The 20,446-nt window shown below is 31.8% G+C and overlaps 1 protein-coding gene across 1 annotated transcript in view; it reads right to left on the bottom strand.

Annotated features, from left to right (window-relative positions):
- The window catches only part of LOC113403835 (hemicentin-1-like), a 101,637-nt gene that overhangs the window by 29,179 nt on the left and 52,012 nt on the right, over positions 1-20,446 (bottom strand). The window contains exons 4-7 of the mRNA XM_026644452.2: positions 3,732-3,843; positions 2,955-3,034; positions 2,331-2,464; positions 1,234-1,436 (exon numbers count right to left, since the gene is read on the bottom strand). Coding sequence (XP_026500237.2) covers positions 1,234-1,436; positions 2,331-2,464; positions 2,955-3,034; positions 3,732-3,843 — 529 coding nt within the window. The remainder of the gene's footprint in view (positions 1-1,233; positions 1,437-2,330; positions 2,465-2,954; positions 3,035-3,731; positions 3,844-20,446) is intronic.

Below are 20,446 nucleotides of genomic sequence, written 5' to 3'. Positions count from 1 at the left end.
GTTTGTTACATTTATTTTGTACCGCGACACTATATATATAAGTCTAAGATCTTAACCTTGATAAAATAAAATGTTTAGCTGATCTTTATCAAGAGACAAATTAAGTCACAGTATTTTTGTAAAAATAATTATGTACGTTTGATTCAAAGCGTCAGTGAATTCTTCTTTGACTCTCAATACAAATCAACGCATATATACAAATATAATATACTTTTTTGAACAAATTTAGCAAAATTAATATAGACAGGAACCGTCGAGATGGTTCCTGTCAATATCAATAATATAACAATATGTGTTAAACGTGATTCATCTACGATGAATCTGACCTTACGATCTTTATGATCATATTTCTTTATTTTGATGCTCGAAAGCATCAACTTTTTGATTGGGTTGATTTAGGATCAGAATTAAGTTTTGCTTGTTGTATGATTGTATTTATTTTCATTATGAGCTGGAATTGATGAGACTCGCGTCTCATTAATCACATCTAATAATCATCATAATTATGAGCTTTCTTAAAATAAATTCTCCAAATTTCAAATGTATCAATTAGTTTGAGTTTGGTAAATTATTAGTCAGTCTAGATATTTTTTTTTCATATTGTAATACTAGCTATAATACCCAAAATTACAAGCGAAAATAAGAATTTTTCCCGTGAATTTTTAAAAATGAGACAATTGAAAATGTTTGCTAACCGTCTGCTCTGTGCTAATGCATCGTTAACGCCCTTCGTATTTTTCACGCGTTTATTTAAGTATCTCGTATTCTTTTTTTAAACTAATTGCTCCAATTGTAAATTATAAGAGATAATGTTAATTTGCATAATGTATTAATACTTTGTGTCTTTGTATAAATTAAAATAAAGTTGATTTTTTTTCCCATTTTACACAAAATAGTTGCTGAATGGATATTTTTTATAGAATAAAGATATACGGTCGCTTTTTTGCTCAGATAAGCTCTTTCCCTATTCGAAATATTGTTATTAATAAATTACCAAGCTCATCATTTTTCGAGCGTCTATTATAGTCCTGTTTCGACAATGTGCCTATAGGAGTTTCTTTTGTATTCATAATATTTCAAAAATTTAATTTAAATTTTTTATTATTCCGAGAAGTATTTCTTAAACTTATTTTGAATCTGAATAATTCACAGATAAACATCGTTTTCATTTAAAAGCAATTCCAATATTCAATTGCAAATAAAACAAAATACAAAATCATATGGTTAACTTACTTGAAGGTGGCTTGTAAGGGTTAAGAGGTCTGTTTCAACGAGCACTCCTCCCCGAATCTCATCAAGAGGCGTAGTATTGTTGCCTCTATACCAGTGCAATTCCGGCGTTATATCACCGGGACTTAAATGCAATACCGCGCATTTAAGCGATAGAGTTTCTCCGCTTTCAAGAAAAGCCTCTTTGTTCATTTTCATTTCTGGCGCTGGAAAAAACACGCTGTATAATATAAAAAATAATATTTCACAATATAAAAGGATTGTGTTATAGAGCTTAGTTTTGTTTTTTATACATCTTTCAAGATATTGTATGATATTTTGTTTAGTCTTAGATCTCAGATAGAAGATTATGGTATGACGAATTTTTTTTGCAAGTCAGATTAAGTTAAACGAATTTCTTTATCTAGAACGGTATAAAATATTATAATAACATTTGTATATTTTTCTACGTAATAGCCTAGTGATTTCAATACATGAATCTTAACGAGCTAGCGGATTCAACGCAGGGTACCTCTGAAGTTTCATGTGCTTAGTTAGCGTTTCTAATTAATCCCGGCAAGAGGATACCTGCATATGTAACATGATAATTCCTTGGTGCCTGTTCTAGTATGAAGCTAGTATGAACTATTGGGCCATCTCGGCCTTTAAATTGAACACTCCTTCAAAAAATTTCAAAGGCTTAAAATAACGCTATTTTGTATTATAATTAAGGGTACTTACCATCATAATCGTTACATTACATTATATTCATTAACAGCCTGTAAATTTCCCTAAGGGCTAAGGCCTCCTCTCCCTTCGAGGAGAAGGTTTGGAGCATATTCCACCACGCTGTTCCAATGCGGGTTAGTGGATACACATGTGGCAGAATTTCGTTGAAATTAGACACATGCAGGTTTCCTCACAATGTTTTCCTTCACCGCCGAGCACGAGATGAATTATAAACACAAATTAAGCACATGAAAATTTAGTGGTGCTTGTCTGGGTTTGAACCCCCAATCATCGGTTAATACGCACACGTTCTAACCACTAGGCTCGTTAGTGTAAGATAATTTTATCAAATACCAGATAGAATGTAGTTTAGATAAAATATATTTACTTACGATGAACTTCTAGCTGAAATCGTTTCAGCATTGGAGGGTGGGTGGACACGTGGCACCCGTACATACCGGAGTCCTGCACTTTGGCATCTGACAGCGTAAGCTTCCAAGCTTCACCTGCCACGTCTACTTTGTACCTGAATGGGTAAGTTGAGATGAGCTTAACTGTACGATGTCGTAAACTAACTGGGAACTCAGTTTAGCCACTTAGTTCGTCTGGAGACAAACTAATTTGGTTTTTTAACCGACTTGAAAAACAGGAAGGTTCTATGGTCAATTTTTAAAAAGTGCGTTTTTTATTGCTTGATGACTTATGATAAATAAATTAAAGTAATTAATTAAATACAAAGTGTTCGTAGAAAGAGGAAAAATATACAAAAATAATTTCATAAAAATATATACAAATACATAATTATGAAACTATGACGTCAGAGTCTATATCTTTTATATAATGTGAAAGTATAGCTACTTGTATATTAATTATTAATATAATCTTTTACGATTCTTCCTTTTCTAGGATCGGTAAAGTTCCTTGTACAACTAATTAACAAAGGTTCTTAATACAATAAAAAGGACTAAAGTTCCATTGAAACTATTACGCTATTTGTTATATAAAATAAATATTACCTCGAGTCAGCTGTGTGAGTTTCCAAGTCTACTGTAAGCAATTCCAGATTATCACCATCAGACACTCTGAGCCAGGATACCTAAGAACAAATATTAAAAAAAATATTATCTATACTATTATACAAGAAGAATCATAATATGTTTTATAATATAATTTATTGAGCCACTTCATATTGTATTTCGGCTCATAATATTAATATTACAGGAAGCGTGATGTTTTTTATCCGTTATATCGTAATAGTAAAAACGTTCACAATAAAGAACTATTCTTATGAAAGAAAATTTTGTAAAAATGTTTGAAATTTTTATTTTTATTTTGGATCATATTTAAAAAAGATTATACACAGTGAGCCATGGAAATATATAAAAATAAAAGATGAATAATTCATACAATCCATTTATTTAACTTTCTACATGATATATGTAGAACGTAAGCAAGCTTTAAAAATAATGATAGAAATTTATATAGAAATGATAACGATTTCAAATATTTTTGACGCAACGGATAACTTTCAAGGTCATTAAGAGACACAAACTACGATTCCGTAACGATCAAGTTTACAAAATTATCAAACAAATAATACAAATGAACTCAATACAGAGTGATACAAAATACTAAATTCTTAAGTTTATGAGATTAACAAAACGAACAAGATGTCAACTTTGTATCGAATAATAGCAAAAGCGAACAATGAAGTAGAAGGCATTACATTTTGCTGTGACATGGTATTACTTGCAAACATTAATATATTATACATTATACTTTATCACACTAACCGTTTTATCTCTCAATGAGGATACTTTGCAATCAAATAAAACAGTTGCACCTGTGTCCGCATCTATAGAAGCGTCTGAATTCAAGTCGCCTTCAAACGATGGCGCTTTAAACCTGCAACAATGTATACAAACATTATATTTTGTAATATCAAAGTATATTTTAAGTCACAACACGCTGTTGTCAAAGCAACTTTGATTACTTTACGTTCAAAAATATAACTCAATTTCCGTCGTAATTTAAATTATGAATATGCGTCAGAATATAATGCTAGTTAACAATTTAACGTGACCCAGCCTGGTGAGGACTTATTCTTATGTTTATTCCAAGCTACAGCTCTATTGTTGATTGGATATGTGTGTGGTAAAATATCATACGACACAAACTGATACTGGTAGTTTTTTAAGGCTGCATTAAGTACTTGAAAACTCTTCTACTAGCTAGAATTTGACCTTGGTAACTTCTGCAAGGTTCATATCTTCTGCGCATTAAACTATATTGATTCATACATAGCGCCCGCCATTTTGTAGGTATAGATTGAATACATGAAATATCATATGATATTTTGTATTATTATCATAATTATGTTCATCAAAAATAGAATGTGATTGCATGAACAAATTCTAAATTTGAATTCTAGTCAATTCATTCAATGCAGAAGCATTACACATACTTATTGGTAGTCAAAGTTATTCAGAGTAAAAAACCATTCGGAAATGTAATTACTCTGACCTGAGAAAAATACCGGAAGGTTTTTTGTAAAGGCTTACAATTTTCTATATTATAAAAAAGTAACAAAGAGGCAATCATTTCATTCCCAAGGTTTTCTATTATCCATGAACTCACTAATTATAATATACCTTTGTGCATGCAGATATTCTTTTACAATTTTATTAAAATACAACAGAGTTAGTATAAACTCTTTCCAGGAATAATTAATTATTATCGGTAAAAAGTAAGTAGGTCTTAACATAAAAGTCTTTGAATATCCAGAGTAAAGACTCCGGATATTTTAATTGCAAATGATGAATTAATGCTGTCTCATTAACATCAGTCTTACTACAGTGGTTCTAATGGATATTGGAACGGCAGGCGAGCGACTCAATTCTAAGTGGTCATCCCGTCTGTGACACTTGTGCCTGACTAGCAAATATTACTTAAATATTAGAATATTTACGTATGCTAAGTCTCTCAAACTCTCTTGCCTCTTGGTAGACATCGTGTGAGTAATTATTATTAAACGTTTAAATATATTTAACTCAAAGGCAGTTTATATAAACTAATTTTATTTTAGAATTTTAGAATTCATTTTGCAGCAATAACCATCATGGAAACTAAAAATACAATAATTTATATATGTCGTTGAATATAATTATTTTAAAATCAATGGATAATCCGTATTTTACTTAGCGTGTTGAATTATTGTCGCGACATAATTGGAAAGTACAATTAAAAAAACAATGTTAAAAAAACTTGAAACTCAGCGACGCTATTTACGTTTAAAGAATTGTTTTTTCTCGAATAGTCTTATCTCTACTGCAGTAACTGAAATGATTAAAGTCTATCCTCTACAAAAAAAAAAAAACGTAAGCGTCTCGAGACAGAAGTGATAACTTAAATTAATCTAATCACTGCCGTATGCGTAAAACAAATAGAAGCCAGACAGACTGGTGCCGTAACGCGTTACGTAACGAAGCTATACGACGCCTTTAACGTTCACCCTTCCATAAGAAGTTATCCCTTCAAAATGTGACAGTATCGTTGAACTCCTACTAATTAACAATTCAACCAACTGCTATTAATAATTTGATTGACTATATATGATTTTAAAGGGCCAGATAATAAGTCCAACTGTATGGTGTCACAAGAGATTTTCCAGTTACTTTGGACTTGCCTCCTGACGCAACGGGGAAAAGTTAAGGCGGAAAATTCAACGAATGTACGTGCTTGACGAGGCACGGGAGTGTAAACACTACGAGTAGGAGTGTCTTTTTCACATTTCTAGAGTTAGGGCTGACAATGAGAATTTGTCGTCAGATAAATAGCTTGAAACTTGATCCAATGACATCGGGATCTGCAGCCTTATAATTTACTCTTTTGACCAATGAGGTAGTCAATTAAGGTACGACCTTTGTCAGATTTAATAAATACCTTAACTAGTCTTTTCCTTTAGAAATAATGTTTTATCGTAAAAAGGATATTAGGACTAAACTAATCCATAAATATTATTATTCATAAAAATAATATTTTTGAAAAAAAAATAGCTGTTTTAGGCTCGGGCTCGACGGACGATTACAGGTCTGATTGAACAATAAATGCGAATTCTAACATATATTAAACATGATTTAAATTGATTTGTATTTAGTTAGAGCAAAGTTATACCGTTAAGCGAATACAAATTTTTATATAAAATTGAACGAAGTACATTAATCCTGGAACTCATAAAAAAATAACATTACCGTAACGTTATGAATTTGCATTAATTTTCAATACTGTGAAATACTTTAAAAATATTCTTTAAGTTCGTATAAATTCTGGAAATAGCAAAAATTTTCAAGGTTCAATAGTGTACTCGTATAGTTTAACTTTTAATTACTGACTAGCGTGACTAATAATCGTGGAGTCGCTTACTTTACGGTGTGTTTCCAAACATTTCCATTTATTTTGTCGGAGTTAATATTTGAAGTAGAATTTCAGGAATTTCAATTAATAATTACTTATTCTTACTTGGTACTTTATTCGAAATTTTTATTTATGTAGATATTTTATTTGTTGGCCAAAGTATAAGCCAACAAATGTCCAACGATTGGACAAATTTATCCGGGAAAGTTTGGAACTTATTTCACGAAAACGTTCTCTAATGCAGCTTGATGGATACATGTTAGAGTTTCACCTGACAAATATTGGTTTCTTCAAGATGTTATCCTTTAGATCTGAGAACGATATAATTATAAACACAAATAGTTCAGCACAATCAAATCATAATGTTGCTTCGGTTAAGATTAATGTACCATATCAATCTCGGATCTTCTTTTTAGGGTTCCGTAACCAAATGACAAAAAAGGGAACCCTAATAGAATCGTCAGTCTGTTTGTCCGTCCGTATGTCGCAGCCACTTTTTTCCGAAACTATAACAACTATATTGTTGAAATTTGGTAAGTAACACAACAATAATTATGAGTATAGTTGTTTTGGGGTGGAATATGTGATGAGTGGGTAGTACCCACCCAGACGGACTTGCATAAATCCCACCAAGTATATGAACTTTAATTAAATTGCAAAAACAAAAATTGAATTAAATGTGGCCTTGTTTGTCGTCTCGAAGAAAAATTCTTTTAGTTTGTAATAAAGAGACGACTGTATAATTCAACTGTTAAGGGAGAAAATATTTTAATATGAGAACATATTTTTTTGTTACTTTCATGAATTTAACATGTATTACATAGCTTTTCAAATGCAAAAATAGTAGACGTGAATATAATAACGAAATATTTAATTGAAATAAGTTAATACTCGTAAAAAATTGTATAAAATGTTTTTTTTTTAAATGTGATAGCTTTCAAACGCATAGTAATTTGGATTTCAATTTGAAAAAATATAATATATCATTTATTTGATTACTTTTTACATAGAAAGTTAAATTAATCGATTTTATGAATTACTTTTTTTATATGCTTTCATAACTCAATGTTTTTTAATATTTTTTAGGGCACAAGCTTAATTCACACCAAGTTTCATCAAAATCAGTTTAGTGGTTTGGCTGTGAAAGTAATACAGAATTTATAATAGTAATACAGATTGTTACATTAATTCAAAAATAAAACATCCGGTTTTTTTTCAGTGTGGACTAGACTTTACTTCACAAGAGTACATTTACGGAACGCGTGGTTCTCGCGTAATGTAATATTATAAAAGAACTAATAACGAAAAAGAATTGCACGTTGCGCTAAAATGTTGTTGAGGGTATTTTATTTATCATAGAGTTACTTGGGCTGGCAAATGGGCTACCTGATCTGGTCATTATCACCCGTAGACTTTGAACGACACTGTAAGACATATGATTATCTTCCAACAAAGAATAATAAGGACCGGACCTAACATCACCAATGCGCCAAAAATCTTGGGAACTAAAATGTTATTTCGCTTGTGCCTATATTTTCACTGGCTTACTCATCCTTCAAACTGGAAAACAGCAAAACTAGGCATACGACGAGTGGCTGGGACTAGGACAAATGATTATTAGTTGCTCTTACAAGCGTTTTAAGCCGTCCGTAGAACAATCTCGAAACACATCGCAGAATTATCGTGAAATATCAGAAAGTTATACTTGACCTTGAACATAATCATTATTAATAGATTTCAATATCATTAGTTTAATTTACTTGGTTGCAGGGATTTGTGCAAGCCTGGGTTAAGACCTACCTACTCATCATGTGTTCTACCACCAAACACTTATTGTTGTGTTTGTGAGCCAGTTTAATCACAGGCCCAATGTTGATACATGTTGGTGTTGTGAGGAATGATTAAAATTAATTACAGTACTAATATCTCTGAGTAGTGACTTCGATTTACCATCAAGTGGCCCATTTGCCAGTCGGCCTACCAATATGACTTAAATTAGTTATATCGAAATCATATATTTAAATAGGCGTCGAATATAAAGCGTCCTTTATTATTTTCGTTCTACGTAAATCAAAAAATTTGAAGACAAAAAATAAACAACTTTGACATAAGAACGTTGGTCGAAATATTGAAATTAAAAAAAACAATTTTCAATATCGGTGGAAATCGGAACGTTAGAAATATAAGATTGCACGTGCGCACCAGATATCCGCTCATCGCTTACTACAGCAAGTCTGACAGCGGCTTTACATAATTCCATGAGAAACGGTAACGCAATAAATACACAACTAACTTTGAACACTTTACGGCTACTTAAAGGTAAAAGTTTTGTAACTTTTAGTATTGAATAAACAATATATTACTCTAGTCAATTTTGAAAACTTATGTAGTTTGTACAAATATTATTTTCGAAATAGAAATAACGCTACCGAAAGTATCACAAACGTATGTAAGCTGTGTGCTAAAGACTTAAAAAAAAATTGTGTGTCTCATCCCGTCAGAAGTGATAACTTAAACTGTCCGAAATACGGTTAGTGCTGTGGGTTATAGTGAGAGAGGAAGAGCCTACCTACCGCTGCTGAATGCGTAAGAGAAAGGGAAGCCAGACAGACTAGCGCCGTAACGCGTTACGTAACGAAGCGGTTTACCCTCCCATAATAAGTTATCACTTCAAAGATACGCTAACAAGTACCCTTTTTTTAGATAATCGATTGACTGCCTGGCAAATGGGCTACCTTATAAGGTTATAGGGTAAGTGGTCATCACCATCCATAGACATTGGCACTGGAAGAAATATTAGGCACCTCTGAAATAGCCATTATGGCACCAATCTTAGAACCTATGATATTTTGTTCCGTGTGGCTGTAATTGCACGGGCTTAATCGCTGTTTAAACCGGAACACAACAATACTAATTTTTTGGAAAAACGGTATTTTACGCGGATCACATAGAGTGAATTGACAGAAATCATCACATGAGGAAAATACGTAATATTTGCACGAGTGTTTGCAAACACAACACTTTCAATATCTGATAAGTCGGCAGATACGAAACGACCAGAAAAATTCAGATTCAGAATAAACAACTTCATGTGCTTTCGAAGGCAAGAGCACACACTTTCAATTTGAAGAGGAGAGGAGTCGTTGGAAATACGAATGGACCGACCCGGTTGCTTTTATATGTAATAAATTAACGTTAGAGAATAATTCAATGACAAGATTTTTTTTTTGATGAATTAAAACAATAAAAAAGAATTAGTTCAAATAAATATTACATAAAACTCTATATTATAGAAAAAAATATAAAGAGAGAGAGGGAAACTCTACTGTATGACGCGTAAAAGAACTTCGTTCCAAAAAAACTTCTAAAAATCGTATTAAGACATTTGCTTACATCTCATTATACAACAAAAATTAAAAAATAAAAACTTTGACTTTTCGTACAAGGTCCGAACACCATAATATAATCTAACATAGTTATAAGTATGATGTTTTCTGTTATTTTAAAATTTGGAACAAAACACGAAAGCTGTTCGTTGAAAATCTTTTATGTTAAAATATAATTACGGTAAGTTTCAATTCTCGTTTGCGTAAAACTTTTGTTAGCGAATTCGAGTTCTGAACTACAATATAGCAGCTTCTTATGAAAGTTACTTCAAAGGATTATTATTTTAACACATTCGTGTTTTCGTCTTCAACGCCTTGTATGAATGCATTCAAATTCACTTTGTCACCATTTTATCTATCTATTTTACACTCGTGTATGGCATTTGTTTTCTGACTGACTGTGTGAAAATTGTGAACATGGATAAGTGGAATCTTTATACGAGGAAGTAATCTTCGTTTTATAATACCAATGCTCACTAAGAAATGATTTTGTATGATTCTGAAATTACGGTATATTCAGGCGTATGCTATAACCTGGCACCGCTAATGTACCGATAGATGGCGCTAATTCAAGAGCTCAAGATTCTGAATCGCCCATGCTAGATGTTTCCTGGTGATGTCCTCCTGATCGATTTCGGTCGACGACCTGTAGGGATCTTCGGCCTTATATAGCCAGTAGACCGACAAAGCTTTTTTTATATTACCTACTGTGTATACAGAGTCCAAAGCAATATTTTAAAACTACTCCAATTTTTTGAAGTAATATTAACGTTGGAAAGCACTTACATTGTTTTCATAATACTTCAGGTATAAAAATGTTGAGTTGTAGAGTTTCACCCTTCGATCTTCAAATCGAACCGAGAAACAAGTATATTTGTATACGTTTAGGTTAGATAAACATGTCGCTTTGAAATACACACATTATAATATGTAAGTGCCATTATTATTGACGTAAGACTTAGGTCTTATGGAACATATATTAGTATGAATATATTTTATATAGTAGTATTATGGAAATATTTAGCCAGCGCGATTCAGAATTTAGAGCTATTGAATTAAATAATAATCTAATAATAAAAAAATTAAAAAAAAACTAAATGTTCGTCTCGGGACGCCCGACAAGAGTGATAACTTAAACTAATCTAAGATGAACTTTTTAATATAGTAATTTTTCGCTGCCGTATGCGGAAAGAGAAGCCAGATAAACTAGTGAAGTAACGCGTTACGTAACGAAGCGGTTTACCATCCTATAATAAGTTATCACTGCAATAAAAATCTTTTGTAAGTTAAATTTCCGTGGACTAAAACGTTGCCAGTATCTAGTATTACAAATATAAATAGTATTTCAAAATCCGTACGACAACAAAAGCTATTTTCTTCGTGTAAATATGCATGAAGTATGTTTATCTTTTCATAGCGGAAATTGATTTCGACCAAGGGAATGAAATCTCAATTGTGAGAATATTTTCGTAGTTCCAAAGTTCGAATCTATATTCAATTTCTAGTATTTGTCTGACGCCAATCCTTTTTAGATTTGCTAGTGGATTAGTCTATGTTCTACCATGCGGCTTGGAGGTGCTAAGCGCTGATAGTATTGATCGATGCGCTCAACAAAGAAATGACTCGGAGAATATGCATATCTCTTACGATACCCAAGGATTGCAATGACTTAAGTTCTACTCTGTGAGAAATTATACAGCGATCATAATTAATTAATAACGTATTATTTTAAATATATATATAAAAAAATGAGTTAATAAATGTCCGTCATATTTTATTTATATGTTTTACTGAATAGTCGATTATACTATAGATATTATAAATTTAATTTTGCACATGTGTCATGGGATACCCGGTTGGATCAAAGTTGCTTCTTCTATATTATATTGTGTAAACAACAGACACAATTAAATAAATTAACAATGTAGAAGAAATAAAATTGTTCTTAAAAAACCCGCGTGAACTAAAAAAATAACAAAAATAAATTAAAATAATTTTACGTAGAAACATTTATGATAGAAAGAGACAGAGGTAAAGCGAATGAGAGGGAAAGGTAGCTTGAAGGGGACATAACGCTTATTCCTTATGTGACTATTTCTGCCAGTTCACTCTACTGTAAGCCGCGTTAAAGAACTTCGTTCCAAAAGAGTAATATTATATAGAGCAAGATATAAGAGATTTCAATCATATTTATGTAGGTAGGTTTAAAGTATTATTTACATTATAGTCATTTAATTGTAGTTTATATATTATTATGGAGTGTAAGCCGTGCTGCACCTGATAGAGAATCAATCTCATGAATGGGCGTATCAGATTTCTGTCTCATCGGATTATGAGCGTGAAAGAATATATAATGTACTTATGTTTGCGTACACACTATAAACCAACAGTACCAAAAAGTTTTTTTCTGCTGGTTTAAACCCAAATAAAATACCAATTTTGGAATTTAAGAAAGTACGTTATAATTTCCCTACAATTCCAAATATAAAAAAAAAAAATCGTTCTTAGGGCTTTATGCAAGCCCGTCTGGGTAGGTATTACTAACTCATCAGATATTCTACGGCCAATCAGCAGTCTTTAGCGTTGCTGTTATCCGGTTTGAAAGGTGAGTGAGCCAGTGTACAGACATAAGGAACATAATAAGTTCGTTCCCCAAGATAATGGCGCATTGGAAACGTAAGGAATAATTACAATTTATCACGGTACCAATGTCCACCATTTACCACCATGAGCTCCATTAAAAAATATTTTTAAAAATGTACGTAAATTAACACACATAAAAACTAGCTTTGTCTGTCCCAGTTGATAGAACGTTTGGATCTCAAACGAACATCACCATTTCGAATTCGGTCAAACACCACTGAGTTTTTACAAATATATTTCCTAAATTTGTAGGTATTAACTTTATAGACGTTTAAAGAAAACCTAGGGAAATCTTAAAGGGAAATTGCTGGTAAAGGAAAAACAGTTTATGCAACAGTTCTTAGAACAATAAATTCCGTTCTTATATAAAGTTTTACTATAAAATTGAATATGTTATGGTTTAGGTTAAATATATGTAAATGAATAAATAAAAAGCGCTTTAAAAGAAAAATCTTCCCGTTTGATTTTAGGTATATAAGAAAAAAATATACAAGATGAAAAGGTAAATATATCTTCTACTAGTCCGCAGGGTGTTTGAAATTGTTCGCTATTAGAGCGTAAAATGGAGCTCATGAGTTAGTATTTGCTGGAATTACTCGTAATTATACTTTAAAGAAGCCCTTTTTCCTAACATACATTACAACTATAGTTTGAAATTCTTATTTTTACAATAAAAGTAAATTTAAAATAAGCCTGAACTATGTTTAAATAGTCTTAAATAATGCTGTTAAGTGATAAAATAATGGATATAGTTTGTATGCAGACGAGCAAGCACAAAGCCTTACAAAGTAAACGATGGAATGCCTGCGGATTACGATATTTGGGTTTGAAGGGTGCGTCTATGTAACACGCAAGGGTAATATCTTAGTTCCCAAGGTTGGAAGCGAATTGGCGAGGTCAGAAATATTTTATATTTCTTACAGGACCAATGAATTTGTGTTGTGGTGACTTATTATCTTCAAGTGACCCATTTCCAGATATACTGCCTACCTTTAGCAAAAAAGCCACCCTAACAATATAAAAAAAATATCATAATTTTCATCAACGACCAATCGTAATTAGGATTCTATGTAATCGATGGCATTTATACACAATATAAATCTGTTCACTTACGAAGGCGCGCCCACGTTAAATTTATCAGCGTGCTTTAACAAATATAATGTAATTTGTATTTTACTATCTTTATACGAACATTAGTCTCACGCACACTAAGACTTGTCAGCATGAGCGTCACTCGTACTAATGCGCAGCGATAATTTAATATTTTAATGAATAACCAATAAATCACAAAGAGATGACAATAGAGATACAAAAAAAAATCAAGTAATTTTATAATAGGCAAGCTTGATCCCCAAGGGTGGTTTGACCAAAGACATTTTATAGAAGTTCAGAACAATTTTCGTTTTAAACTGAATTTAAATTGCTTGAAGTCGCGGGTTCATCGGCTAGTTTGAAGTATTAAGAGGACAGTCCTTGCGGAACGCCTAAATAGCGCTTACTGTTTTCGAAATATCTTAAAACTGGAGCATTGATTATGGATGAAAAAAAACATTCAGTATCTTAATAGATAGATCTCAAGTTTCACCGCATGATATTTATAAAATTTGTATAAATAACTCAGTAAATTCATCGTCAACATCACTCCAAACACTGAAATCGACCTTTTCTATTAACGTTTTTTAAGCTATTTAGCTGCTAGTTTATACATGTATTTTTGGTTAAATGGGGACACAAAAGTGTAAATAATAAGTTCACCGTGTTAAATTTCTATTATATCACATAATATTATAGTATTTTTTATTTAAATATTGCTTACTTTTTGGCATTCGTCGTCCATACTTTTTAGTATGGAGAAAATCATTTGACGGTTTTGACTTATTATTCGACATCGCTGTCAATAAATTTTCAGTCCCTCCCCAGATCTCAAGGTGGGAGCACGTCAGTTTTTATTTCGAGCCGAGTCTTATAATTTCGCGAATCGTCTACGCACACATAGACAAGTTAGCATAAGGGTGGGGCGCGAGTGTCGTGGGATGCAATTGTTAATTTTTACTTTTCAAGATTTATCGACTATTCTTAGTCAAGTCACATATTATTAAGTTAGTTCTTTGATAAATAAATATTTTTGTAATAATTAATAAAAATTGAACGATTTTAATTGGCTTTTTAATTACCCTGTATGAATCTACCCCATGGCGTACGAATTTACCGCATTTACTGTACGAACGTACCCCTACCATACCAATACGTGGGGTACATTCGTACAATTATTTTAAGCCTATAACCCTTTAACCTTTTGTCATAAGAATTTTGGACATTTTTGTAACAAACTATAATATATTTGTTACACTTAAGCACATAAACTAGGTAAATACGACAATTAATCACATCGTAAAAAAATAAAATCTGAAAAGTGTACGAAGGGTTTTTCCCCTAATGTCGAATTAAAAGTACAAAATTATAAGGATGAACATAGTGAATACCCGAATGAACCTGAATGTAATGTAATTTTTGCACTATCCTGTTTATTTTTTTCTCTTAATACGAAATTTAAAACAAACGCCAACTCATACCCAAACTCATGTCGTTTAGTTCGTCTGCTTAATTCCTAATTATTTAAATGCTTAATTAAGTGCATAGTCCTAAGCAAAAACGGTTGATATACATTCCATTTTGTACTGATGCTATACTTAGTTAGTACCTTTCATGACCAGATACCGTCAGCGGGCCGCCCCCCTGATTTTTGTGTAATATAAAATAATTTTAATTGACTTGTTTAACCAAGAAGATTTATGTCTTTAGTTAATTTAAAAAAAAACGATTAATATTTACCTTCATTATTTTTATTTATAAAATTTAAGTAAGTGATTATTTAATGTGTCTTAACGCCCTAATTCGTTATACCTACCAACCTTAAAATATCCAGAAAATAATTATTTAGTTAGAGGAGAGCAGTAGAATCAATAAAAATCATAATGTATATGAGGCATCTTAATGCACTCTGACCGCACCCTATGCTAACAAATAATTTATAATTGTGTTTGCGAGTGACATCCTTATAGCTAATACATTACGCATAAATAAATGTATTTTTATAAATCCTACGTTATAAACGCGCAATGAAAATTTAATTTATTCGTTGCAACGAAAACAAGCAACTAATTGTCTAGGGGGTGCGTACGATACACTGCACAATGCAAGTGTATTATTGGAAAGTACCTATGTGTGTGTTCTAAAATAAATTCCCACGCTGACAAACTATGCTCTTAAACATTATATAATATTTTTTTTTTTATCAGGGTGGTTGATTAATCTTCTTAGCATACCTTTCCCTAGAAGGACATATTCTTTCACGTACATATTCTTTTTTGATACTCAATTTTTATTTATCGAATGTTTTATTAACGGAAAGTTTAAATTTAGAACGTTCCATTGTTTTAAGATATAAAATATATAAAAGCAACAACTATATTTAGTTTAGTAAACGAACGATTTTACACAGCGACATAGTCGATGGAATTGTGAGTTGAAAAGCGAATGATTTAATATCGGGTTTTACGTTACACGGACAGACCTACTATAGAGCAGAGAATGAATTTATTTTTATATCATTAAAATATACCAATCATGTTCCTGTATATATTTGTAGTTAAAAAAATTTGTTACAAAGTATTTTTTTTATAATTTAAAATAGGTAGACAAGGAAAGTTCCTAGGAAATGGGGAGCCTGGTGGTATTTGGTTACCGTCGCCCACACTACAAATATTATCATTGAATTATTTGCCATTATTTAAATCTTAAATGCACCACCCACCAAAATCAAAAACAATTTAATTCAAGTGGATTTTACAGACGCCTTTGAATCGTCATTTTACAAGGACAATTTTAATATCAAGAAACCACCCGTTTGGAAGGTAGATTCGACCGAGAATAACTCGCAAGAGACTCAGTCGTTATTATTTTTCAATCAAAAACGATGCGAAGGAGGAGTTATAGTTTATGATTCTATTTATGTACCCAGTATGACCGTCAACGAATATTAACACCAAGCATTTCTATCATTTGTATAATCTTGTACAATATGATATGCCTTATTTGTTATTTTATTTTTTATATAAGTTGTAAATATAGCTTTATTTACTCACATTTTTCAAATTAAAATAAAGAGTATAAAAACGGCTTCAATGATATAATGAAGTTAGGTCGTCTTTGTGCTGCTCGAAGCAAACATTAGCTTTGAATTTTGTATTCAAATAAAAGTGATTTAATTACGTAATAAAAGAAATAAACTGTTTGATAGTTAATATAGTGTTTAAATTATAAAGGCCGCCCTCGGAAGACGTAAATTTATTATAATAAACTATCGTCTTTCGACGAATATCAAGAAAAAGTACTTCTATTAAGTTGAAGTTTTGGTGTTACAAGTATATATCTTCATAGCCTGAGGAATTCGATATCGCCAATGCCGATAGAATGCGTAGAGGATTATGTATATCTTGGCCATATAATTTCATTCACATCATGCACAGAGAAAGAAACAGAACGAAGAATAAAAATTAGATGGAACAAATACTGGTCAATGAAGGAAGTATTTAAAGGAAATATACCAACAAAACTCAAAACTAAAGCCATGGACATATGCCTAATACCCTGTTTCACATATACATACCAAACCTGGCCGCTCAAAAAATCCTATCTAAATAAAATAAACTTGTACCAAAGGAGCATAGAAAGAAGTTACATGAGTTAAAAGATAAGATAAGAAGCTCATAAATCAGAATAAGACAAAGGCCAAAGATGCAGTCAAACAGACATTGACACTTAAGTGGAAACGGGCCGGCCATAATCGAACAACAGACGGAAGATGGTCGAAAACTGTGACAAATTTGTCTCCGATTTACAAAAAGAGAAAACAAGGCAGACCATTCAAAAGATGGAGTGATGGCATTGCAGATGTAGCTGAAGCGCTTTGGACGAGAGTGGCGACAGACAGAGATAGCAACATGGCTAACAACATTTGGAGGAGGGTTTTTACCGCAAAAGGCGGCATTATATTACTTACATAGAATAGAAAATATTCATGAGAGAAAAAAAAGACTAAAATATAATAAATAAATAAATATACTAACATATTTAAAAAAAACAACATACTAAAATACTAACATATAAACGATGAAACTGTTATATATAACTAATACGGAAAATTAAAGCTTCATTAATATTATTATAACCTGAGGAACTAAGAATTGTGCGCCTTTATCTTGTAATAACACTGACTCACTCGCCCTTCGAACCGAACAATAATATCAATGATTTTATTGTTATGATAGAATAATTAGTCGATGGTACTCAGCCAGATGGACTTGCACAGAGTACCAGGAAGTGTTTATCATTTCCAAAATTGAGTTGAGGAAGTTACAGTGATATTTATTTAATTATACTGATGTGATTAAAGGCAAAATACTAAATTACATTACAGACCAAAAATAAGAAAAATAAAAAAGTTTTTAATACCGATATCATTAAACATAAAGTTATAAAATATGTAAATAATTTAGCCTGTATAGAAAGCAAATTTTAAATTATTCAGAATATTATCTTACTTTCATTGAAAATACAAATATTTTTTTACGATTTCACGCAATAGATATTTAATTTTCGTTTACGTAATCAAATATTTGTGTTGGTTAGCCTCCCTATTTCTAAACATAGCAAATCATAACGGACTTTTTTAGGGTTTCGTATATCCAATGAAAAACGGACACTTCTATCTCTTTCCATCTGACAGACTGTTTTCTCCGAATTTACCCTGAATATAATTATGTATCAATAATTATATATATGTATTTTTAGTGCAGAATACAAAATATATGTAAAATAGAGGAAACTGGTTTAATCCTAAAAGCGTATTCCATCAGTAAACCCTAGAATTCAGTAACGAATTTTTGCAGGTGTTCTTAACAAAAATAATTAGAAATAATAATTACTATACAGACAAGAGGTTTAATTATACTCCTACATGATGTTTTTATTCTCACGTTTAATTAGTAAATTCGGTTCACGCTCATTAAGTTTAAAAAAAAAAAAAAAATTAAGACTTGTCAGCTGGAGCGTCACTAATACTAATTCATAGCGATAATTTAGAGTAGAGGGGCGCGCCTTCGAATGAAAAGATCAGCACCCAATATAACGTAAAATATTAAAGATGTGACGTAGCTATTTGTTACGAAATATAGATTTCTAAAGATTGTCAGAGAGCACACCAAAAACTTGAAAGTCTATTTTAGAATTTTTAATATAAAATCATAGAATTATTTTTTTTACTTATGCGAGTACTATAGTGCTCCTGGTATATTAGTTGTTTTACATATAAGTGTAGACTTGGGCTTATAAATAGAGTTAGGTCTATAAATCCCCATGGGAACGTAATAGTACAGAACCTTTACCAAGCGAGACCGACTCGCAGTTGACGTATTTTTATTACTTGTTGGTTGTTTTGACAGTTTAAGTTACCGGCAGGTATGGTCTGTTTCTATAGAATTTGTATCTAAGTGAGATGTAAAAAATATACTGCCCTAATGACGTCGTTTTTCAAAGTTGTAAGGTATTGCTTTCTTAAGTGTTTTCGTTTATTGTTTGTGAAAGCCACACAATCTCAAAGTATATCATTATTGTGATTATTAACTTTTGACTAATTTTCGTCATGACCATCGAGGCCAAATTGATCTTCTAGGATATGCACGTCTCGGGGCCGTTTTATTCTTTACTAACTTCCTATTAATATATTATTACCACAGTGCAATGTTATTTATAATTTCGTATTTTACTACGTATCGAAGATATGCCATAATTATATTGAAATTGGAGAAAGACTTATAACTATTCAATTTTCCATGAATATTACTTATTACTAGTATTTATTACTATTAATTCTAATTTTTGACCTACCTAGGGGCCTCTAGTCAGTACTAATATTAGGAATATATTGATAATAGTTCTCAAATGTGTGTGCTACAACACAGGTGCACCTTCTATTATTTTGCTACTATGACCTAATAGAACTGAAAGGACGTAAAGTCCAACGGCTTAACGTCCTTTCCAAGGCACAGAATAATACTAACAAGTACCAAGCACACAAACTTTAATCTTCGGGATGCTAATATGAAATTCATAACAGTGGAATTCAATACATTTTGATTGGTCCGAACCGGGGTTCATCCCAGTACCTCAGGATTTGCATATTTACATGCTAGCTACTTCACCAACGAGATAGACAATAAAATAGTTTGTATATGATTACAAAATTTAAATATATTGTTGCTATATTCAATTCCTGACATATATTTTATTTTGTCGTGAATAAAATGTCAAAGAGAATGAAAAGCTTTTTGCGCAAATGTACTTTTTACAACATGTACAATACGTACAGCCCGTAAACATCCCAGTGCTGGGCTAAAGCCTCCTCTTCCTTTGAGCAGAATGTTAGAAGCGTATTCCACTACGCTACTCCAATGCGGGTTAGTGGATTCAGAATGGTGGTAAAATTTCGTTGAAATTAGACACATGTAGGTTTCCTCACGATGTTTTCCTTTACCACCGCGCACGAGATGAATTGTAAACACAAATTAAGTACTTGAAAATTAAATGGTACTTGCCTAAGTTTAAACCCGCAATTATTGCTTAAGATGTAACGTACTAGAGACTAATGCGCAGGACATATTATAGGATTTGCGCAGTGCGCACCAGTGTGTGCGTAAGTACAGGTGCACTCTCAAATTAATGAGACGGCAAATCTAACTGCTCTACATACTTTCCGCCTGGTTTGTCTGGACTCTGGAATGTACACAATTCCTGACTGACACCTGACTAACTGAGAATTTTTCGACTGAAAAAACCAATAATTTTTTATCGGCCCGACTTTGGATTTGAACCTTGGACATTACTACCTTTTATCTAGGCTCTAGAAGAATAGAGATGTGCTTGAATTTTTATTTTATTTTCTCAGTAGGTACGAATATTATTCGAAGTCGATTTCATTTTTTTTATTTTATCATATTGCAGTTTGA

Source organism: Vanessa tameamea, chromosome 20 (assembly GCF_037043105.1).
Source record: "Vanessa tameamea isolate UH-Manoa-2023 chromosome 20, ilVanTame1 primary haplotype, whole genome shotgun sequence".
NCBI classification, from domain to species: Eukaryota; Metazoa; Arthropoda; class Insecta; order Lepidoptera; family Nymphalidae; genus Vanessa; species Vanessa tameamea.
Note: the sequence above shows the minus strand (reverse complement) of the source record. Positions and strands in the feature narration are given on the sequence as shown.